The sequence below is a fragment of the Schistocerca americana genome, chromosome 5 (genome assembly GCF_021461395.2).
Source record: "Schistocerca americana isolate TAMUIC-IGC-003095 chromosome 5, iqSchAmer2.1, whole genome shotgun sequence".
In the NCBI taxonomy this organism is placed as follows: domain Eukaryota; kingdom Metazoa; phylum Arthropoda; class Insecta; order Orthoptera; family Acrididae; genus Schistocerca; species Schistocerca americana.
This window is the reverse complement of record NC_060123.1, coordinates 641,470,929-641,496,837: the sequence shown is the minus strand read 5'-3', so window position 1 is coordinate 641,496,837 and position 25,909 is coordinate 641,470,929. Positions and strand designations below refer to the sequence as shown.

Below are 25,909 nucleotides of genomic sequence, written 5' to 3'. Positions count from 1 at the left end.
TTTGGAAGGTAGGAGACGAGATACTGGCAGAAGTAAAGCTGTGAGTACCGGGCGTGAGTCGTGCTTCGGTAGCTCAGATGGTAGAGCACTTGCCCGCGAAAGGCAAAGGTCCCGAGTTCGAGTCTCGGTCGGGCACACAGTTTTAATCTGCCAGGAAGTTTCATATCAGCGCACACTCCGCTGCAGAGTGAAAATCTCCTTCTGTTCACGGGATAGTTTGCATATATCTTCAAGCATCTCCCTCTCATTTTTTACAGCATTTGCCTGATACTCTCTCTTGGGTCAAACAAATCTGTGACCGTTCGTGTTTTCTTCTTTGTATACGTTCAATATCCACTGTTACTGAGCCCCACAGACTCGATCAATATTCTCCATGCGAGGCACAATTGCTTTGCTACCAATCCCATTGGTACGCTGATTGCATTTCCCTAGTATCTCACCAAAGACTGAAGTCTGCCACTTGCTTAACCTACAGCTGAGCGTATATGAGCGTTCCATTTCATATCGATACAAAGTGGAACACGCAGGTATTTGTATGAGTCGCTGAATCCCAGTTTGACTCACTGGTATTGTAGTCATAAGTCACTACATTTTTTTCATTTTGAGATGAGCACAGTTTTACATATCAGAACATCTGAACATTCAAAGCAAGTTGCCAGTCATTGCGCCACTTTGGAATCTTATCAAGACCTAAAGGAATATTTTTGCACACGCTACAGATAACAGCGTCATCTGCGAAAAGTTTGAAGTTACTGTAACTGTATTCTGCAAGGTTATTGATATACGAGGGCATACTGAAAAGCAATGCCTCCAAACTTTTATGTGAAAACTTTAAAGCTTTTTAAATAAAACAACTCTCTACATCTTTATTTTCATGTCTACATGTTTCCAGCAGCTTGTGGTCTCGCGATAGCGTTCTCGCTTCCCCAGCAAGGGGTCCCGGGTTCGATTCCCGGCGGGATCAAGGATTTTTCCTGCCTCGAGATGACTGGGTGTTGTGTCGTCTTCATCATCATCATTCATCCCCATTACGGTCGGAGGAAGGCAATGGCAAACCACCTGCACTAGGACCTTGCCTAGTAAGACGGCGCGGGTCTCCCGCGTCGCTCCCCTACGCTCTGTAAAGAAGTGTGGGACTCATCCTCACCATGTTTCCAGCACTCTGCCACTGGAAGACTCCGAATTGTAGCGTCTAACATGACGGAGTGTAACGTAACTATGACGGTGGGTGAGAAACAGCGAGCCGTAATCAAGTATCCATCCGTCCACGCATAGGGCACCTTTTCCTTCAGCATGACAGAGCCAGACCACACGCAAGTGCTGCGACATCTGCAACAATCCGACGCCTTGGGTTCATTGTCGTCGATCATCCTCCATACAGTCCCAGCTTGCCACCGTTAGACTATCGTCTGTTTCCAAAAATTAAAGGACACGTTTGAGGACTTCACTTCGACAGGGATGAACAGTTGCAAACACAGATGAGGTTGTAGCCCCGTCAACGAAGTCAAACATTCTACAGAGATTGTATCAACAAACTTCTGAGACGTTACTTTTCAGCACGCCCTCATACATGATGAATTACAAGGGTCTCAACACATTTTCCTGGGCCATATCTGAAGTTTCTGTATTTGTCGATGACTCTCCACTTCGTCGCTGTCAAGATCAATCCCATTTACGTGGTGCATTCAAGTTCTAAGGCCTCCGATTTTTTTTCTAATTAACTACTCACCCGAACTCGATGAAACTGGCGTTACTTCTCGACGTAATCGCCCTGCAGACGTACACATTTTTCATGATTCCATGACAGCGGCGAAGGCTTCTTTAGGAGTCTGTTTTGATCACTTGAAAATCGCTGAGGCAATAGCAGCATGGCTGGTGAATGTGCGGCCACGGAGAGTGTCTTTCATAGTTGGAAAAAGCCAAAAGTCACTAGGAGCCAGGTCACGTGAGTAGGGAGCATGAGGAATCACTTCAAAGTTGTTATCACGAAGAAACTGTTGCGTAACGTTAGCTCGATGTGCGGGTGCGTTGTCTTGGTGAAACAGCACACGCGCAGCCCTTCCCGGACGTTTTTGTTGCAGTGCAGGAAGGAATTTGTTCTTAAAACATTTTCGTAGGATGCACCTGTTACCGTAGTGCCCTTTCGAACGTAATGGGTAAGGATTACGCCCTCGCTCTCCCAGAACATGGACACCATCATTTTTTCAGCACTGGCTGTTACCCGAAATTTTTTTGGTGGCAGTGAATCTGTCTGCTTCCATTGAGCTGACTGGCGCTTTGTTTCTGGATTGAAAAATGGCATCCACGTCTCATCCATTGTCACAACCGACGAAAAGAAAGTCCTATTCATGCTGTCGTTGCGCGTCAACATTACTCGGCAACATGCCACACGGGCAGCTGTGTGGTCGTCCGTCAGCATTCGTGGCACCCACCTGGATGACACTTTTCACATTTCCAGGTCGTCATGCAGGATTGTGTGCACAGAACCCACAGAAATGCCAACTCTGGAGGCGATCTGTTCAACAGTCATTCGGCGATCCCCCAAAACAATTCTCTCCACTTTCTTGATCATGTCGTCAGACCGGCTTGTGCGAGCCCGAGGTTGTTTCGGTTTGTTGTCACACGATGTTCTGCCTTCATTAAACTGTCGCACCCACGAACGCACTTTCGACACATCCATAACTCCATCACCACATGTGTCCTTCAACTGTCGATGAATTTCAATTGGTTTCACACCACGCTAATTCAGAAAACGAATGATTGCACGCTGTTCAAGTAAGGAAAACGTCGCCATTTTAAGTATTTAAAACAGTTCTCATTCTCGCCGCTGGCGGTAAAATTCCATCTGCCGTATGGTGCTGCCATCTCTGGGACGTTTTGACAATGAACACGCCCTCATTTTAAAACAATGGGCATGTTTCTATCTCTTTCCAGTCCGGAGAAAAAAAATCGGTGGCCTTAGAACTTGAATGCACCTCGTATATGCAGTATCATAGGCAGCAAATTTGCTTGCTTAAAGACTTCTGGAAAGTGTGATTTCACAACCTCAAGGCATGGTGTTAAAAAAGCAAAATGTATAATTATTCATATTAAAGAAAATGAAGCAGTTGAGCCTAATAATTAATGTAGTAACTTGGTTAATTAATAAGACTGCAAATATTCATGTCAGTGGTATGTATTGTGCAAGCATGGCAAGAAGATAGTAATAGTAACAAATAGGTACATGGGTGTTTTCCTGTTATTCTCACGAGTCGATACTTTGTTGCATTAAAATTTCTCAGTTCATTTAGTGCGTCAAATTCGGATAAAATTTCAAGCTTACGTGATAACCGTCGTCATCTTCGTCAGGACTAAAACTGACTCTCGTTCCCTCTTTCATTCTCACAGAATGGCATCCGATTGGCTGGATTACGTCATGACGGCGCCTACAGAGGTGCCACCCTCTGCGTCCACAGATCTTGCTTACGCTCTCTGTCTAGCGTTACTTGCAGCGCCATCCATCACATCAGGCGGTGAACTCCGAGAACTATTTCTCCGTGTTTTTTTCTTTGTCAAGTGCAAGTATCCATGCATTGCTAAATCCATAGCTGGTGTCGCTATTGAAGCTGTTTTCGCAAGGTCTAATTTCATTACAGAGTCCCAATAGTTTGTAGTGTGAGCAAGTATTCTCATTTGTTCAAACAAAATGTTGAGCTTATTTAACAGGCTATGATCTTTCTGTCTTCAGATTCCCAAATCCTGCTGTTCCCTAAACCCAACTAACGCCCCTTTGACACCTCTTCCTATCGTCCCATCTGCCTCACCTCCACGTTCAGTAAGGTCTTCGAGTTCATCCTCTCTCACCGTATTCATCACTACCTTATCCAGTACCACCTCCTTCACCTTACCCAGTGTGACTTCCGGCGCTCCTTCTCAGCTGACGACCAGCTCCTTAATCTTACCAATCTTCTTTCCCTACAACTTCTGTCACTCGGCTATCTTTGTTTCCCTCAACCTCCAGAATGCCTATGTCAGTGTCTGGCATCCCGGGCTCCTCTTTAAACTCCAGACCTATGCTCTACCCATCAGTTTCGTCCATCTCATTGCTTCCTTCCTCTCCCATAGTCCCTCCTATGTCACCGTCCACAATACCAACTACCGTACTTTCTATCCCCCTTCCAGCGTTCCCCAAGGATGCAGCATTTCCCTTCACCTCTATCTCCTGTATACTGCAGATATGCCCAAACCTCCCCCGCCAGTCCACCTCCTCCAATTTGCTGACGAGACAGCGTTCCTGGCCCTTTATCCTACCCTTCAATGGTCCCAACTTACCCTTCAAACCCACCTCGACCAGTGCACCAACTGGTGCAACCAGTGGCTCCTTCGCATCAACCATTCCAAGACTCAGGCAATCGTCATAGGTCATACCACCCACTCCTTCCAGCTCCACGATTTTTACCTCACCATTTATGGTCATCCTACCCACCTCACTCCTACCCAGAAATACCTTGGCCTCACCCTTGACCGTCACCTCACCTGGACTCCCCATCTCTTTACGATCTAACACAAAGCCCACAATAGACTCCACCTCCTGAAACCTGTCCTGCCGAACATGGGGACTGCATCCTTCCACCATCCTTCACACCTAAAAAGCCTTGATCCACCACATCCTTCGCTATGCCAGCGTCACTTGGATTTCCAATCCTCCCAGATTCTATAAAGCCCTCCAAGTCCTAGAATGCAATGCACTCCGGCTCGCCTTCCATATCTGCCTTCTGTCCCCCACACAGATCCTCTATGACCTCATCCCCTTCCCACATCTTCTTCTTTTCCTTCAACACATCCGCACCCTGTACATCGTACACTGATTAGATCCTCCACAACCTCTGGTGTCTTCTATCCTCTCTAACCCCAGACCATTGCTGCACCTTTTCCATTGTGTCCCGCCCTCTCTCCATTTCCACACCCTCCACCTCCTTTCCCAACCCAACTTCCAGCACCTATCCCTCCTGGATGATCAGCTTCGTCCTGATCTCTACCCCTCCTACTAACTCTAACCCCACTTTTCCCCTCCTACTCCTCAGGGCTCCCTCTTCTCTTGAGCGGTTTTCCTCCCTGCTACACCCCCTCCCCTTCTGTGTCTCTGCACTCCCTCCTGACTTGCCTTCCCTCTTCATCTCCCACCCTGTGCGGGTCCTGCCTCTTGGTGCACCACCCGACACCCCATTTTTTTCTTTTCCTCCCACCCCCTCCAGCTCCCTACCCTCTTTTTCCCTCCTCTCAGGCTTCCTCTCCCTCAGCATGTCCCTCCCGGAAGTTTTTATTCTTCGTGTGTGTTCCATTGCTTACAGTAGTTTGTGGAGTGTCTCTTGTTCTGTGTGTTTTTATACTGTGGCCAACGTTTTTCTTGTGAATGTGACTCCAGTGTGTTTTAAGTGCCCCATGGCTCGCCAACTGTGTTCTTTTAACTTTATGTCAGCTTTTTTTTAAACTGTCTCCCAATGAATGTCCCCGTGTCAATGTATATTTTGACTCCCATTGTCTCCACTTAATGTGTTTTTACGTCGCCCTTTTTCTGCTTTTTTACGTTTAGTTTCCTCTTTCTATTTCACTGTAATGTCACTCAGCTGAAAAGGAGCGGATTATGCCGCTTCCAGCGCTCCTCTGCCCATATGGGGTAGGGGAATGAAATCACAAGAAAGAAAGAAAAGAGTCTGCCTACAGATCAATAATAACTGTGGCTCGACTCATCTTGTTCATTTCTTCCCTGAATTTGCCGTCACCATAGACCCTTTCCTTTAAAAGGGAGCCGTGATCTACCACAACTTACTGCAAATTGTAAAAACACACCTACCTGTCCACCCTGCAAAGGCTGCTATTTTCTTAAACAGTGCCCTAACCTAGCATCCTCTCCTACCTGTAACACCTGCAATGACTCCGACCCCAGCTACTCTAAGCAATGCAAAGGTAAGTCACAACCTACCAGACCTGAGCTCACTTTCCCTGTCGCTATCTCGTTGATAGCCCCATTCACCTCAAAAATTTCCTCTGGCCAAGTCCCTCTGCTGAAAATATTATCAAATTCATTACAGTTGTCCTCCAAAACATTCATCCATTCCAACATCCACACACTCACCAACAAATCTCCTTTGCTGCCTGCACCATCTTCCATCTCAATACTCAAGCTACCTACTCTCACAACCAGGTGTATTTCGTGTTCACCTGCCTTGACACCCTTGTCTGAACCTCTTTGCACCTCGTCCACACACACCAATCTTATCCCTTATAATGGTGTGACAGCACTACAAAATCCGCTCCCTCCCCAGCAATAAACATTTTTAATGCATACCCTATCCCAACACAAAGTCCATGCATTTCTTCTTAATGAAACTTTCCACCAACTCTTTCACAACATCCAAACCTCTCCCTGTATCTCCCACCAGACAGATAACCTACTTCCTCTGGCCAGCAGCAGAGTTTCAGTTGGCCACTATGAGAACAGCCCTGTTCAGCCATGATCCTTATACAATACTCCCACTGAACACTTTATTTTTCCCTCTTTTTCCAAAACCTTACCATTACCTTATCTATATCTGACCTAATCATTCCATCCCCTGTGACTTCCTTCCTCACCCATATAGATTGCATTTCTTCCACCTATATTATTTCCACAGACCTCAACATCCAACACCCCTGCAGGACTCTAGCGGTGGCATCAATTTACCACCTCCCTGCAAGGTGACATTGTTCCCATCCCACACCAGCGAGCGACCTAAAACAGTTGCTGAAATCCAAGGAATTCCACACAGTGAGAAAGAAGTGGCAGAAGAAATATTAGCGTTCGTACTGGGTGAGTCGTGGAATGTGTGCTGTCGAATTTGCTCGACTGTCTGGACAATGTGCATGAGGAGGACAATGATATGATACGTGCTTCACAAGTGAAAGTGATATTGAAATAGGTGTCGAGGCATGTAGTTCATCATCCTTCTTGGAGAGGGAGCCACAAATCCCATCGCTAGTAAAACATAGTAAAGGATAATAGTTGTTCAAGGAGCGAGTAGTAAACAATTACAAAGGGTACCCAAAAGTCGGGAAATTTGTCGTAACGTCTTTATTTCTCAATATTTTTACACTCCACTGACCCAACACACTTCTTCAAATGATCCTTCCATTGTTCGAAACAGTTTTTAAATTCACTAATTGTGATGTTCTTTATGCCTTCCAGCGATTCCTATTTTACCTCTTCCACAGTGACAAAACGCTTTCCTTTCATATCGCATTTGAGTCCAGGGAACAAAACGAAATCACAGGAGGCTAGATCCAGTGAGTAGGGGAGATAGACAATCGGTGTCACGCCGTTTTTGATCAAAAACTGTGTTACAGAGAGGTTGGTGTGGGTCGGTGCGTTGTCATGATGGAAGAACCAGTTGCCGTTGCGCCACAGATCTGCCCTTTTCTTCCGGATACTCTACTTTAATCTTTTCAAAACCTCCAAGTAGTACTCCTGGTTGACAGTTTGACCTGGGGGAACGAACTCCGCCTGCACAATACCTTTGCAATCGAAGAAGTAAATGAGCATTGTCTCGATGTTTGAGTTCACTTGGCGAGCTTTTTTGGAAAGAGGAGACCCCCTTGTCTCCCACTGGCTTGACTGCTGCTTTGTTTCGGGATCGTACCCATAGCACGACGATACATCACCAGTAATCACCCTGTAAAAAAAATTCAGGGTCCTCTTTGAGCTGATTTTGGAGCTCAAAACACGCCATCAGTCGACGCTTCCTTTGCTCATCTGTGAGATGGTGAGGGACAAATTTGGCTGAAACCCTTCTCATGTTCAAATCTTCGGGTAAACTCCTCTGAATAGAACTCTGTGATTTGTCAGACATCTCACAGAGTTGATGAATGGTTCAGCGACGGTCTACTCGAACGAGGGCATTGATTTTGTCGACGTTTTCGTCACTCTTGACGTTGAGGGGCGCCCAAAATGGGATTGGTCTTCAATTGACATTTCTCCACTTTTTCCGCGGCCGATTTCCCCACAGGAAACAAATTCACAGCCGCGCGTCCCTCACGACAATCTGAAATCACGTTTTCGCCGAAATGGAAAAAGTTGTTTTACTAAAAAATGCTCTCACTGACGAACCGATGCACTCACAGCGACACAACTTCGCACACTGACTCAGATGGCGTGACCGTAACCGACACTTGGTCGAACAATGGGTTCCCCCACTCTCCCTCCCCACGGCAGCCCAATACCTGTTATTTTCGCGTCCCCCCCCCCCCCCCCCCCCCCCTCGTACGTACGTGGAAGATCATCTGAAGCATAGCAGAAAAATAATTACTAACAGATTTCAGATAAATCCGCAGTAATGTGACCGTGTAGTCTGTAGTGCATAACAAAATTTACGAATATTCAGTGGAGGACAAGGCGGACTTGTTACAAAAAACTGGCGCTTGCAAGTTTCAACGATGCTCGACACAGTTCACAGGATGCGCACGATAGTGAACGGCTGCGTTACATATGCCAAATTGCGCGTGACATAGATTACAGTGATTTCAAGAGAAGCAGTGGATGCTTGCCTAACTTCAAACAGTGCTACAGAATTGGAAAACATAAGATAACTAAATTTTAAACAAAGTGTCAGTTTCGTGCACTAACGGCCTTTCCGCAGTGATAACACCGGTTCCTGTCAGATCACCAAAGTTAAGCACTGCCACGCTGGGCTAGCACTTGGATGGGTAACCATCCGGTCTGCCGAGCGCTGTTGGCAAGTGGAGTTCACTCAGTCCTCGTGAGGCAAACTGAGGAGCCACTTGATTGAGAAGTAGCGGCTCCGGTCTCGCAAACTGACATACGGCCGGGAGAGCAGTGTGCTGACCACATGCCCCTTCATATGCGCAACCAGTGACGCCTGTGGGATGAGGATGACACGGCGACTGGTAGGTACCGTTAGGCCATCCAAGGCCTGTTGGGACGGAGTTTGTTTTTGAGTCAATTTGGTGCGAAGTCGGCCTGAAAATTTGTAGATGAGATGAACAAATTTATTCCATAGTTCAGTAATGAACTTGTTATCATCTTCAACCAGCTGGGATTTGAAGAGGTAATGCATGTGAAAGGAACGCTGTAAATTAGAGGTACTGAGAAAATTGTATCAAGTTCAACTAACATCATTAACGCATTTCGCATACAATTATGCCGACTGTTAATCTGTATGGTAATTTGGCTGGGAAGTTATTTGTTGTGCTGTGACAAGTTGAAGGTGCTCTGCCACCAACAGTTCTTTCTCGTGTGCATTATCGTGCAAGGACAGTAGGGAATATTTATGTCACAGCGAACAAGAGTGGGAAAATGGGCGTAAGAGAACTACAACTATGGTACGAGCACTGCTTTTGGTCAATAGCTGGACAAAATAACGTGCTTTTACTTGATTGCTTAACTACATCTAAAACTCATACTCCTTTAGAGCAAACTACCCTTCTCGTAAAGTGTTTGACGTTGCAATTCGTATAAACTAGAACCACTGGTGAAATTCAGCGTCTGGATGTTTGTTTTCTCCATAACTATACAACATATTATCACACTATCTGCAGCCACACCTTATAGAATAGCCAATTTTACAGTAAGCTGCTCGTCAGATTATATCTCATTCAGTTGCATTCCATTACATTCCATCAGTTCTCATCAGCCTGTTACACCAATATGATTCTACATGCATTCTTTAAGAGTAGATACCTGTACGGTTCGTAAATCTCAGGGAATTCGCCCACAATCTCGACGGCACTGATCTTCGTGGTCACTGTGGCGTGCCATTTTTTCATTCGGTGTTCATCGTGCAAGTTAATGGTTTGTTTTTAACATTTCCTGAATGCTGACAATGTCCATTTTGTGAAGTGTAATACATAAATCCCATAGAAGGTTGATCCCTGCAGCACCAGGACTCTTATTTTCTGTCGACTTGTTGCACATGTTGAGTCATCAGCAGCTAATATTTTTCCTGTCACGACTGTTAACACAACATTTTCAAATGAGCCGTACTGAAGTTTGAACTTGCGACCTCGCACTTATATGGTTCCTTGTTAGGAGGACCGAGGGGACAACTGCTGTTTTAAAGGATTTTCACTGTCCCTAGCGAACAATATCTGCACTTTGGTGACTCTCTTGAACTTTTCAGGTAACTGAACTCTTCGGTATTCACATGGTGAACGTACTGTGGGCCGTGGCGGCTGGATCGCGCTTCGAGAGGCACGACGCGCGCCTGAAGAAGCTGCTGGAAGGCGTGAACGAAACGTTCCGGTCCGGCAATCCGACGGGCAGCATGCTGAGGCGCATGCTGCCTTTCCTCACGAAGCTGGCGCCCGGCTTCACCGGCTACACCAGGGAGGTCGAGACCAGGACTGAGCTCCAGGACTTCATCCGGGTGAGCCGCTGCACTCGCGACAAATCACTCTTTGAGCTAATTTTTACGTGCACGACTCGAGCAACCAAAAACGTCTGTAAAGACAACATTTCCGCCACCGACTGTACCTACTTCTTATTTCCCACGATTGGCCAGTTTCATATATTATGCCATTTTCCAGCGGCAGTAGGCCACACACCAGCATATGGCGAGCAAATATACACTATTTGATCAAAAAGTATAGGAACATCTATTAGTGAACGTTAATGTGGCAGTGTGTACGCCCCACGTTAATCAGAAAATTCGAGAAAAACTCGGGAATTTTTTCGTCCTGGAAAAACTTGGAAATTTTCTAGAGTTTCGGGAATTTTTCATTGTTTTAGTTTTCAGTTAAATTTTTGTAATTTTGACAGGCAAGAACTGATACTCTATCAAAGAATTCTACTTTAGCTCGCTATTGCAGAATAACACTGCAGTAATGAAACATAAACGAGAGAGTAACAGCAAAATAAAACTTTAGTTGCAAAGAAAATGTGTCATTTACAACAACAAAACACAGAGCATATATAACATTAGCCGACATTTGTGTCAAAGGCTTTAGGACAATATTGCAGTAACAAAGCATAAACTAGAGAATAACACCAAAATGAACTTGAGTTACAAAGAAAATGCGTCATTTACAGCAACAAAAAGTGCGCACACAAGCGTTGCCGACAGGAAAATGTGTCAAAGTCTTTAGGACGAAGACTATGGAATACTTCGTTACAACAAACTGCTTTCGATGAGCGTGACGTCACAACTGCCGAGAGAAATGACCCATACCACAACACATTCTCAACTGAACTTCACTATACCACTACACATGATGGCAGGTAACATTCTCCAGGTATTCGTTATACTCAAACCCTACCATCAGATTGCCATTGGGTATAATGTTACTCACTACCCCAGATTCCTCATTTGCAGTCATCCGTTGTCCAACAGCTTTGCTCTTTACCTCAAGTGTCTCTTAACACTGACTACAGAAATGTGTGGCTTATGAGGACTGGTTGATCACTGTACCCCAATCTTTTTAACTCTTTATGCACTGTAACTCTGCTAGCTGAACAGCTGGAAGCACTTTGGAACTCACAAGTGATTTCTTCCCCTAATTTCATGTGAATCTTTTATGACCACGTTTCGCAATTCTTAACGGTCACTGTCCGTTAGTACACGAGATCTACCTGGTCTCGGTGTAGCTGTGTTTGTTCCTACACGTTTCCTCTTGACAGTCACATCAGCAGCAGTCAGTGTGGCAGCTTTGAATGGTTGAAATGTCCCTGTTACTCAGGTGACATTCCATAACCAGTCCATGTTCAAAGTCACTTAGTCTCCTGACTTACCTGTTCTGCTGTTACTGCTTCGCTTCTGAGAACATAGTACTCCACGCCTCCTTTTGTACTAATGGGTCCGCCTCTCTTGACATTTAGTGGTCAGGTCCACATTTCATAGGGATGTTCAGATATTTGCGATTGGATAGTGTAAAACTTATAACAAACAGTCTATTTTACACACGTCACCTACTGGTCGGTCGAAAATGACGTAACGGTGGGAATCAGATAATATTTACAATCGTTGAAAGAAATATTGTCATTTCAGAAATTTTCTATGTCTGTGTTACTGCCTGATGGAAAGTAATCCATCAGGAAGGCTTTTCCCGTCGTTTCAAATTCAGTTTCCCAGAAGATTTAGGCACCTCCTTTTCTATTTGCAACTTGACAGTTAACTGATTTAGTAAGTTTGTCTCTTGCAGGTTGGAATTAACACGACTGTGTTTTATTACAAAGAACATGTCGCTCCATTTAACTTGATGTTGCAGTCGAGTTCATTATCAAAACTTGTCAACCTTTTACAGTGAAGTTGCTCCTTTACCTAGGTATGGTATCCCTTCTTTGTGTGTGTGAACAACTGAATTAAAATGATCCATTATCTCAAATGGCACACAAAACAAAATCTCCCTCCTCATGCTAATCAGGAGAAGTTAATTTTGCATGATAGTAATAAAAGACAAGTCTACTAATCATTCCATTTATTATGTTACTAGGACCCTCCACTGGTTTCACATAGTTAAAGACAGGTATGCAAAACTTAAGGACGGAAGTAGCTTTTACATGATGTTTCACTACCAAGTAAGGTGGTTCAATGAAATTTTGACCTTACCTAGAAATGACTGCCACAGTACTGTACAGAAGGTAACAAAAAGAAATTCGCAAATAGAAATGTCTCTTTTATTCGAAGACTATAATGACACTGAAGTCACTGTGATTTATAATGGTCTCCTAGACATTGCAAAAGGCAGGACATTGTTCCTTATATCATGTGTGATCAGCACAGACAGCAATGTGTACTCTGCAATATACTCCCATGTTAGGCACAGCGTTGTCAAGGAATTCTTGTTATTGGGTGTTACATTTCTTCACCAGCACTGTCGGCAGTGGCTGGATGGTCATCGGTGCACGCGGTTGTGTTGCAGTAACACACCCTGCATGTTCTCAATGGGATTCAAGCAGGGGGAAAGGCAGGCCTGCCCTTTTGCTGAATATCTTCTTGTTCCGTGAGCTCCTCCACCAGTGCTGTTCAATGCGGTCGGACACTGTAATCCATAAAATGAATCCAGGACCAAGTGCACCCCTGAAAAGACCCGCATTATGAATTACAGTGTCACAATAACATAAACTGCTCAGTGTACCATGTTCAAAGGTTTGGGTGTCAGTATGCCCATACAATATTCTGCCTCCGCAAACCGTATAACTGGAGCACCAAAACTGTTATGTTCCTTGCTGCCTTACATGTTGCCATCTCTCTCCACATGAGTATGCCTGGAATTACTGCTCAATATGTATCCACTCCCATTCGAGGAGACCACGCAGTCCCATTCCTCATCCATCCAGTCCCTATGCTTGTGGCGCCATCGCAAATCTTTGAACACGGTACACTTACTGGATGACATTACTGTGACACTGTGTGCATCTTTTGGGGGTGCATTCTGCTTGACTTCATTTTTATGGATCATAATGTGTAATCAGATTGAACAGTGCAAGAGTAGGAGCCCTTGGAATGAGAGAGTACTCAGCAAGTGGACTGGCCTGGCTTTTCTCCGACTTAAATCCCATCAAGAACATGTGAAATTCGTTCTGGAGAAGTATTGCAACATGCCCACGTGCACCAATGACCATCTAGCAGCTGTCAACTGCACTGGTGGAGATGTGGAACACCCTACCACAAGAACTCCTTAACAACCTTGTGGCCAGCATGAGAACACACTGCAGAACATGCATTGCCATCCATGATGGTCTCACACACTATTAATACCATGTCCTGCCTTATATAATGTCCAGGGGACCATTATAAATTGTGGTGACTTCAGTTTCAGTACTGACTTTGAATAAAAGTGTCATTTCCGTTCATACCGCTGAGTATTTTTTTCAGTTACATTCTGTACATTAATTCTTTGTATGTGTGGTCCACATTTCATCTACCTCTCTTATGTGGCCGTCATATCAAGAAAAAGTTACCCCTGCCCTTCCATGTCTATAATTGAAATACTGTTAAACAACTGATAAAATAAAGTTCAGATATCTGTTCTGTCAGAAATTTCCAGACACAGGATTGGTTAAACTTAATTGTAGGACATGGAAACTAAAACGGTTTTTGCTAACACTGTTTGGAATTTCAGTAGCGAAAACAATACTCATCTTTCTGTTTGCTGCCATAGTTTATGTTCTTGTTGTAGCTCATTGTCCTAAAAAATAAATGGGATATCTCCCAGAGAGGCTTCCTGGGTCTTGCAAATTTTTAACGACCATATGTTGCTCTTCCTCTTACCGTCAGTATTGTGGCATAAGTCCTTCATTAAGTAATTTCAATGAACATTAGCTGACTTCTTAAACTGACATATTTCAGGTATAAAATTAACTTATTTAAAATGAAACACCAGATAAAAGTACTCTGCTATATATTCTTCACTTTTAAAAAACCACGAAACACTTTCTCTTCACTTCATGAAACATAAACAATACATCCCACAATGGAACATTACAGGTGAGTAACAATTTTACTTCTCTCCATCACATCTCATGACCCACTGCCACAGCCTAAGTGTATGATTCTTAATGATGGATAACGTTTATGTAGAAAAATGCATCAGGATATAACTACATTTTCTTAAGTTTGAATATAAGATAGTTTCTTTGGAAGGTTTTCAGAATAAAAGGTAGTAAATAACATGACATAAAAAACATTGGTCTCCAGACATGGGTATTAATCAGTAATCTTACATAGAAAAAATAAGCATTTGCAAAAGTTACGAAATATAACAGAAGTAGATGATAATAATAATATTGTGCGACTAGGGCTCCTGTCGGGTAGACCGGTTGCCTAGTCTTTCTATTTGACGCCACTTCGGCAACTTGTGTGTCGATGGGGATGAAATGATGATGATTAGGACAACACAACACCCAGTCCCTCAGCAGAGAAAATCTCCGACCCAGCCGGGAATGGGACCTGGGCCTGTAGGATTGACATTCTGTCATGCTGGCCACTCAGCTACCGGGGGCAGACAAGTAGATGATGTATCATGATGTATGATTGATTGTGGCTGTATCAGCAGTAACACAACTCCAGGATCACGCAGGTATAGTCCCATTATAGGCCAGACACCTTGTCTGGTGTAGCAATGGTAACATGTGTATACAAACATTCTTAGTGAATCAGTCTATCTGTTGCTGAAACCATGTCAATAACCCTACAATAGTTCCTGAAAATACCCTTCACATACAGACAGGAAAATACATCAGGGTACTTAGATTTATAATATTTCTAGACTCACAAATTGATACCAAACATTTCATTTTCTCATTCTTTTTTGATTGCTATAAGAATTTAATACTTAATTACTACTAATTGCTACTGAAATGGCTTCTGTAACAAATAACACACAGATCACACTATCAAGAATGCAGAATCAGATACAGTAACAGAAAATGCAGCAGAAGGACCTAAAGAAGCAATACTAACAGAAGTAGAATCAACAGCAGTGTCAGAAGAACCACGTTCAGTAACAGCAGAAGTAACTCCTCCAGCATTAGAACCAGCTCCTACAGCAGTAACACCATCTCCCTCACCAGCAGTAGCAGCACAAACTACTGCACCAGCAATAGCAAAAGAAACACCATCAGCAACAGCAGAAACAACTCCTCCAGCAGTAGAACCAGTTCCTATAGCAGCAGCACCATCTCCCACACCAGCAGTAGCAGAACCAACTCCTTTACCAGTAATAGCAGAAACAACTCCTCCACCAGCAGCAACAAAACCAACTTCACCAACAGCAGAAACAGTACCAGCTCCTCCTCCATCACCTTCAAGAGTAGCAGAAAAGAATAGACCAGTCATAGTATGTAAAGTATCATCTTTGTGTCATGATAAAGTGATACCAAATGATTTGGGAAAACATGTTCCTATAAAACTTGTGGTCAGTAAAGTGAAACAAACTTCCAACCATGTTTCAAACAGACCCAAAAAATTACCAAAGAGAAATGAAGATTTTTTATGGTTTATCCCAAGGAAGTCCAACCGCCACCTAACATAGATTCCAGGGCTGAAAAAACAATTAAATATTTTCCATTGCCCCATAATACTGTACTCCTCCCCTCCTGTGACAGTAACTCTATCTTATTTCTGCACTTAAATGTCAGGTCTCTGAAAAATAAAGCTGATGAGCTTGGTATACTATTAAAAAGTAACAAAAGAATGATTTTATGTATAAACGAACATTGGTTAAAGGAAGAGGATATAAAACTGTATGTACCATCAGGTTTCAGATTAGCTACATACTTCTGCAGACCCAGTGAATCCTATGGGGGTTCATCCATATATATTAGCAATGAGCTAGACTTAAAGTTTTCTGTTCTTGAAGTTAGTGACCTATGCATTAAAGGTGTTTTTGAAGCAGCTGCTTTTATTATACCTAGTATACAGCTCATAACTGTGTCTTTATATCACACTCCTGAAAGTAATGTAAAACAATTTATAGAACATTTAGAAAAACTTGTGATCAGTATACAAAAATATACTAAATACAAAATTTTAATCTTTGGGGGTCTAAACATAGACATTAGGAAAATGACAGCCAGAAATGTTAACTTAGTAAACATGTTAAGATCCTATAATCTCTTTTGTGCTAAAAGGCACTCCTCCTGTCTTGACAATCTAATAACAAATGTATACAAATGTGATTTTGAGCTAGGCTTATTTAACGTCGATTACCTGTCAGACCATAGAGGTATATGGGTGAAACTAATTACTAAAAAACCAAAAGAAGATGAGGAACAAACTCAGTGTGTCAGACTATCTACAGATACAAATATTAGCAAGTATAGAGAAGAACTTAAGTCTATAGATTGGAATACTGTTATACATTCCTCCAGAAATGTTGATGAAGCCTTCAGCACATTCCTCAGAATCATTTCTGAAATCTTCCACACATGCTGTCCACTGGTTAAAAAACAAAAAAAACAAAACAGTTAGGAAACCTAGCCACTCAACTTTACAGAAGTGGTTTTCACCCCAATTACAAAAACTGAGACTATTGGTAATTACTTGTCACGATAAGGTCAAAAAGGGAGCAGTAGATAAAGAAACTTACAAAAACCTGAAAAGAAAATATAGATCTGAAATTAAAATAGCCAAGTGTAAGGCAAATGGTGATTTCATTAAAAAATCACACAATAAATGTAAGGCTGCATGGAAAGTAATAAAAGCAGAGCTAGGTATGGATATAAACTACAAAGACAACATAAATGCTGCTAACGTCACTGCTGATGATTTTAATCACTTTTTTGTCAACTCTGCCAATCTTAGCCTTCCAACCCACAGCAACCAGAATTCCAATTCAACACATGCACCTATTTCTCACCCCATATCTGGCAGAAATTTTCAACAAAACATTACAAACATAGTGTCAGCTGGTAAATGGAGAGAAGTACAAGTAACTGATATAATTAAAGCAACCTCTAAATTAGGATACTCTAGATCTGAAGATGTGTATGGCCTGTCAAACTATGTAATTAAAAAAGTTGTAGATCTCATAACATATCCTCTTTGCATACTGATAAACTGGATGCTCTCGAGTGGACACTTTCCAGAATGTCTCAAAAAAACAGTTGTCATACCATTATACAAAAAGGGTGACAAGTCCTATATCAATAATTATAGACCAATTTCACTTCTGCCTATTCTCTCAAAAATAATAGAATATTGCATACTGCAGCAAATATGCATACACCTATCAGACAATAATATATTAAATGGTTCTCAGTATGGATTCAGGTCAAACTTATCAACAGTCAAAGCAGTTGAAAACCTTATCTCTTTTGTACTAAGCGCATTTGAGTCAGAATTATCTGCTGAAGCCATTCTAATTGACTTGAGTAAGGCTTTCGACTCAGTTAACCACAAATTATTATTACATAAACTGTGTTGCTATGGAATCAAACACTTGGAACTCTCACTAATTGAATCATACCTCAGCAATAGAAAACAAATAGTAAAGCATAATGACCAACAGTCACAGACTTGAGTAGGTATAAATCGAGGTGTTCCTCAGGGCTCAGTGCTAGGCCCTCTACTATTTATATTGTTTGTAAATGACTTTCCGAATAACTTACCCTGTAAATCTATCCTTTATGCTGATGACACAACATTAGCTAATTCTGGAAAGGATATAAACATATTGAAGGAGGAAAGTGAAGAGTGTCTCAAAATATCTAATATCTGGTTTAAAGCTAATGACTTATCTATGAACCATGAAAAGACTGTCAAGATAATCTTCAGTTTATCAAACAGTAACATGGAGTTATCTGTTAAACTACTAGGAATACACATTGACTCAAAATTAACTTGGGACACACATACAGATTATGTATGTCGAAAGCTATCACGAGTCATCTACCTACTAGCCAAACTACACACATGTGTTACACAAGATTTATTGCTTCAGTCATACTATGCCTTCTTTCATTGCCATCTGCAATATGGCATTCTTTTATGGGGTAACTCTCCAGGAGCCAAAAAAATTTTCACTTGGCAGAAGAAAGCAATTAGACGTTTTTACGGAATCACTGACAACAAGACCTCATGTAGGCCTTATTTTAGAGACTTAAAAATTCTCACAGTCCCATCTCTTTACATATATTGTTGCCTATTAAACATAAAAGAAAACTTAAACCACTACACTATAAGGAAATCAGTTCATCAACACAATACTCGACAAACAAATATGATTGATATACCCACAACCAGGCTTAAGAAAACCCAATCTAGCTATGAATACATAGGCATAAAATTATTCAACACTTTACCCGTACAGGCTCAATTGGTTTCAATGGATATTTTCAAAACTAAAACCAAAGTGTGGATGAAGAAAAATACTTTCTACAGTGTAGAAGAATTTCAGAATAGTTGTAAAGATGATCTAATTTATTGATAAAATAAGGCTTACTGTTATGTATAGTTATGGATGTAGAGGCAGCTAGATATAAGCTAATAGGGTGCAACACTGTCTTCTTTTTTTCCATGTAATATTTTTGTTATATGAAACATAATGTACAAATAGCTATAATACTTCTGACAAGATTGATTGCATGTTAATGCTGATAAATTATGGCTTACTGTTATGTATGGATCTAGGTGTAGAGGCTGTTGTAACCTAAAAGTTTACAACATTGCTATATTTTTACTATGTAATATTTTGGTATGTAAAACATTATGTACAAATAACTGTAACTCTTCTGACGACATCGATTGCATGTTAGTGCTGAAAGATGGCTAAAATAAATAAATGTGCACATTTTTTTGAGGAATATTATTCAAATGTGCCTTTCAGTTAGGGTTACTGTATGTCTGGAATTAGGCTGGACAGTTGTGATTTTTTAGCACTGTCAAGTAAAGTCAAATTGCTAAAATGTACGAGAATTTTATGACTGGTGAGGATCTTCTCTTTTTTTTTTTTTTTTTTTTTTTAGACCTATAAGCTTGACATCACATTTTTAAACATTCTCTTATGATTGTACCTCTCTCAGCTGACCTCAGAGTAAGCACTGATACAGACAGGTAGGCATGGCTGCCGGTTCTACCACAGCTTTTCACTTTCAGGGTGAGGTCACTGGGGTTGGGTTCGAATTTTTAAAACCAACTGTACAGTGATGTAGGTTAAGCTCAGGTGTCTAATTCCACCCTTAACGTGATGATTAAAGTGATGTAACAGAGGGTTAAAAATTTTAAAAAGTTGCATTTAAATCATTTAATTGAATAAAATAGTGATCAAAATCATTTCGATAAATATTTTTAAAAAAAGTTCAATGCCTGATAAAATTCTGTTGAGAAAACAACACATACCATTTTAAAATGAAACATTTGTCCAAGACCACAAAAATACTGAAAATACATAAACACCACACAGCAAACATCACTACTGAACTGAAGCAAAGAAGTTCAATAAGAGATTCTGCAGTAGTAACGTGAATTTCTGTTACATTATTGGTCACATGGGTGACAGTTGTCAGCGACCATTGTTTTCAATGTTGTTTTAAAAATGAAACAAAAAATGTAAGATTCTACTAATAATTACTCAGCACCACAGGTGACACTCTATGTTTATTGTAATGTCCACACATTATTTATTTTAATGAAAACAAACAAAAATAAACTTATACTGCAGTAAAAATGAATAATGAGTGTTGTTTGTGTACTGCAGTACTTGTATGTAAGCGTCACTAATACAATAGTTAAACCAGTATTTCCAAAATTACTTCCTGACACATGTATTACTCAGTCTGCACTGTCCAAACAATTGATGCAAAGTGCCTTCAAATGTTCACGGCAGGCCTGCCCATCACACCTAATACATCACTTTCTTGTTAATTTGTCCCGAGATCTAACTCACTCATAACATCTTCCTCTTTTTCCTTTTATTTCCCCTTGCAGCCTGTTTACACTCTTTTCCACTCCAAGCAGTGAAAGTTCATGCCTCCTGATCTGCCTAGACACCAGTTGTCCTCAACCTGTCTATTTAGGGTCTTGTAAGTTCCCATGCAAGATTGGTTAGGACAGTAGTGCTCTTCAGTGCTTGATCTTCATTTTTATTGAATTTATAAATATAAATTGCATTTATTGCAGCTAAGTTTAATGGCTTGTAGAACTCTTTCATAGCCCAGTGCCTTGTATTTTGAGCCTCATCATTTATTTATTTGTTTTATTTATTTATTTATTTTTTGAGACAGCTTGTCAGGAAAATCCACACCAACTTTTATCATGTTGTAAAATGGTACAATCTCAGGCTTTTTCATGTCCCCTGTATCACTGTCAATAAATTCGTCATGGTGCATCGTAGAAATTACAAGGACAGCTTTATTCTTCTTGTGACAGTACAACAACAAGGGTATTGTGTGAAGCAATGTGAAGCATATTATACAATATGAAGTATAAACCCAATAATATAGACATTAAACACTGAATAATAAATAAATTATTTGTCAGAATAGAAATGGAAATGGCAACACCAATAGTGATGTGGTTGAAAATTGTCAGTCAGAGCACACAATGTGGATAAACTTATTTTTATACTCCGTAACATATTCAAACAAATATGATGAAATATTGACCTTTAAAAGGGACTGCACCCCCCCCCCCCCCTCCTCCTCTTTTCCGAAGCTATACAAATGCATATCTGTGGACAACTCGTATGGGCAACAACACAACAAAAAGGAAATCGCTGGCTGACATATGTCACCCATGCGACTATTCGAGGGTTAAACATCATAAAGAGAGAAAATAACTATGTACTTTATCTTATCATTACAACTTAGCTGATGTCTTGTGTGTGAACAGGAAGCAGTGCACCAGCACAGGGAGACTCTAGATGTGGACAATCCACGAGATTTCATTGACGTTTACCTGCGGGAGATGGATGCATCCAAGGACCCTACATTCACAGGTTAGTGAATCTTGTGTGAAAAGCACTAAACTTCATGCCTGTAAAGCCATTATCATTTTTACCATACAAACATGCTAAACAGTATTGTGCACACTTTTAAGCTGAAAACTATTCTTGGCTGTACTTCTCTCTCTTGCTCTAATGCTATTCATGTGAGTACCAGTCAAAATTGTGGCATTTTTAACAGATGCGACAGCAATCCAATGCACATCGTGCCAAAGTTATTTCTTCTCTCTTTTTCTTTCAGAGGATGGACTTGTGGCCACTGTATTCGATCTCTTTGGTGCTGGTGCGGAATCAGTGTCCAACACATTGGCATTTGCTGTGATGTACCTAGTTCTCCACCCAGACGTGCAGCAGAAACTGCACAAAGAACTGGATCTTGTTGTGGGGCAGGCCCGCAGGGTCTCTCTTGAAGACAGGCCACAGTATGTTGCATTAAGTCTATACAAAGTGGTATTCAAAAGTTCCAAAAGTATTTTAACTAAAATTATTATGTCTCACCTAGATCTTATTCTGCATCAGCTCCATCCCAACATTTCTGCTGCTTCTAAAATAGGATGTTTAGTATCCTCTGCAGTTCCACTCGTAATTCCTTCATTGTATCAAATTTTTTCCCCTTCAACTTTATTTCATCTTTGGGAAAGGAAGAACTCATATCTCACATGCAACAGTAGCAAAGTAGGTAGTTTGGCACCCAGCATGGAGTTTGAACTTGTCACCCCACCCTCACTTTGGAAATTTGGCAGCTTGCGAAAATATTCTTAGATGTGGAATTACTACTATGATTCCTTCTTCAAAAATATCACTATAATTGTGAACTAAACATTTTACAATCGTTGTAAATTCTGTTTCTGAGGTTTTAATCAGACTGCTGAGGCCGAAGACAGCAATATAACCTGATATAAGTCACATGGTTTCGCAGTGTGTGTATCAGTTTTCATAGAAATTTGTCAACTCACTTTCTGCACAGATCAATAGAGTGGTACAAGCAGTACCTTAGGTTTAAATTCACAAATTCTTGGTTGAACTCCTAAACACATTCCAGATACTGTAGCAGCATTGTCTTATATTTGTCCTCAGCTCATTGTTCTATCCAAACCATAAGACATTTAAAAAATATTTTTGGGCCTCATGCCACACGATGTTGCAAGTTCTGTTACCCCACTGGAGCTGGTACCCGGTGCGGATCACTCCCCACACACCCCCCAGCTGTGCCACTGACACAGCTGATGCAGAACGACTATCTTCTTGTTCTTAGTCAAAATTTCCTTCTGTATGTTGTCATGCATTTTCCTGGTAGAGTGCCTAGTCATTTATACACCACTTATGAGGACATTTTCTCCTTATGTAATTCCTGAAACATCTTAGAACATCACAGTACAACACTTAACTGATTGCCTGACCAGGAGGAAAGAACTCCTTCTGAATAATCCAAATATATATAAAATGAAACAGATCAACAAGAACTTCATATTACTCTTGACTTGTCAACCTTTTTTTAGCCTAGGTGAAGAAGGATTCTCGAACTACATCAATTGTTGTTTGGTTTCAGGGTTACAGGGACAACCATCAAAAGAAAGTTTGGATCATTATGATGCAATTGTTTAAGTTCCCTACAGATTTCTACATGATGGTGCTTCTGGTTACCTTGACACAGTCAAGACATAAACTTCTTGTATACAGTTCTTCTGACAGACTATGTTTATAAGTCCATAACTTACTCCCAAGGTGTTGCTGAGATATTGGATGCTCTTGCAGAACCAGATCAATCACTTTCTGAACACCTTCTGGTGTGATGCCAAATGGAATAATCATTGTCAGTTGATGTTCACCAATTCCTCAGACGCTTGTTACCGGTTGCAGGTCTATGTCCAACCTACAGCATTGTCTCCAAAACCTTACTTATACAAATGAAAGTGTTCTACTCCTCTGAGAGGAATTCCTTAATACTATAAAAACGCTTATTGCTGAGGAACTCCTTCAAGGCAATTTCAAAGCAGCTTCCACGTAAGCTTTTTAATTTTTTTGCAAGTTTGTTACAAAATTTGATCCCCATGTAATAGGGGCTCTTGTCTGCACTTTTTGTATCATTTCTTTCCAGGTGATAATCATCATCCCTCCTAGTATTGGACATGTGCACTTCCCTATTTAGATGATTGTACTGCTTGTATTTTAGCATCAGCTGAACAGTTCTATAAATATATAGTGATGGGAGTGTTAGTAGTTTCTTAATTTTGAAAATTGCTTTGCAGGACTCATTATATCTAAGCTTACATATGATCCTAACTGCCTTTTTTTAAGGATGAATACCCTGTTTACATGCTAGGCAGCAGCACATCCCCGTACTTCAATTCCATATGTGAGTTATGGATACACTAAAGCATAGTAGATTATACGCATTTGCTCATATTTAAGAAATTGTGACATTGTCCACATTGCATAAATTTATTTGCTTAGTTTTTGGCATAAGAAATCGATATGATGCACCCAAGAGAGATGCTGGTCTAACATTACACCAAGGAATATAATAGAGGGAAACAAGTAAAAGTACGAGTGTAGGACAGTAAATCTTTGATGAGGGCTGTTTGGTTGAATCTGGGAGTGGGGCTGAAGGTGAGGCCTTTGGATAGGACAGAGGTTTCGGATTGGGAGAGAGGTTTGGAGGAAAGGTTAACTACTGAATTAGGGTGTTGTGGTTCCAGATTGTGAGTAAAAGTACGAGTGTAGGACAGTAAATCTTTGACGAGGGCAGTAAAAGTACGAGTGTAGGACAGTAAATCTTTGACGAGGGCTGTGTATGTGCGGATGGATATGTGTGTGTGTGTGCGAGTGTATACCCGTCCTTTTTTCCCCCTAAGGTAAGTCTTTCCACCCCCGGGATTGGAATGACTCCTTACCCTCTCCCTTAAAACCCACATCCTTTCGTCTTTCCCTCTCCTTCCCTCTTTCCTGACGAAGCAACCGTTGGTTGCGAAAGCTAGAATTTTGTGTGTATGTTTGTGTTTGTTTGTGTGTCTATCGACCTGCCAGGGCTTTTGTTTGGTAAGTCTCATCATCTTTGTTTTTAGGTATATTACACCAAGGAAGACGGTTTGATCTTTCAATTTTATCTCTGAACCATTATCAGACACAACACTCCATTTCATTTTATCTTGTTTGTGGTGTATTTGAAGTTCCATTAGATTTGTTTTATTGATGTTTAAGTTTAAGTGATTTATTTTTGAAGTAATTCTTCAGTCCAAATAAGAAACCAGAACAATTTTGGGCCAAATCATTCTCATTGGTTCCCCAGTTAACAATGGTTGTGTCATCCGCATAGTTAAGTATCTTGCTGTTGTATTCTGTGGGCAGATCATTAACATATAGTATGAACAATAAAGGACCCAGAACTGACCTTTGGGGCACACCATACCTTACTATAGCTGGACTGGAGCTGTACTTCTTAATAATGTTGCCCACTTTGTGTGTGGCTTGTGTGACCTGATATCTGTCTTTTAGGTATGACTGTATGAGACTTTTGGCTATTCATGTGATACCATAAGTTTCCAGTTTCTCAAGTAGCAGCTTATGAGATACTTCGTCAAAGGCACGTGATAAATCTAGGAACAAACGTGCCACATTTTCTTTTTCATCTAATTTCATAAGTATCGTATGTACTACATCACATATGGCAGATTATGTTGAATAGCCTTTCCTAAATCCATGTTTGGTTTCTCATAGCTCTTTTTCTTTGACTGGAAAGTTTTCTAACAGTAGTAAAATAGTCTTTTCTAATACTTTTCTTAGGATTGGAATGAAGCTAATGGGTCAGTAGTTTTCAACTTTGTCAATACTACCTTTTTTGTGCAATGGCTTGACTATTGTATATTTTAATACAGATGGAAACACACTTCTATTGAAATTTTCATTGAAAAGGTGGACCAGAAAGGTATGAGTGAATGTTTGCCTCGTTTTATTGTAACGGAGGAGATTTCATCCCATCCCATAGAGAATTTGTTTTGAATTTTATTTATGATTCTCTCTACTTCAGTTGTATCTGTTTCATACATTAGCACTGATTTTTGTACCTGGTAAGGAGTTATGTTGTCATCAGTGTCAAAGGTCACACACATGTTACCTGAATTTATAAGGTTGGTATAAAAACCTTGCTGATCATATATGGATCTGAAATATTTACATTATCAGTCATTAGTTGGATATTGTTGACACTAGGCTTTGATTTTCTGCTGATTCTCTCATTTACACAGTTCCATACTGATTTGCTTATGTTATTTGAGGTAGCAATTTTTTGCTGTATAATTTGCTTTGTGTATATATTCAGTGCTTGTTTATAGGCTTTTTGACATGTTTAGTTGTTGTCTCCAGTTGATTTACCTGGAAACGTTTTATATATTATCCAAGTAATAAACATTTTCTCCTTCAGATGTTTTACTTCTGAAGGAAGTCTTATTCGGTTTTGAGAATATTTCTTTTTGAAAGTAACTGGACATGTTACATTGAA

The 25,909-nt window shown here is 40.9% G+C and overlaps 1 protein-coding gene across 1 annotated transcript in view; it reads left to right on the top strand.

The window, feature by feature from the left end:
• Window positions 1-25,909, top strand: part of LOC124615584 (methyl farnesoate epoxidase-like) — a 196,717-nt gene that overhangs the window by 152,126 nt on the left and 18,682 nt on the right. The window contains exons 5-7 of the mRNA XM_047143570.1: window positions 10,152-10,397; window positions 21,300-21,405; window positions 21,653-21,833. Of these exons, the coding sequence (XP_046999526.1) occupies window positions 10,152-10,397; window positions 21,300-21,405; window positions 21,653-21,833 (533 nt within the window). The remainder of the gene's footprint in view (window positions 1-10,151; window positions 10,398-21,299; window positions 21,406-21,652; window positions 21,834-25,909) is intronic.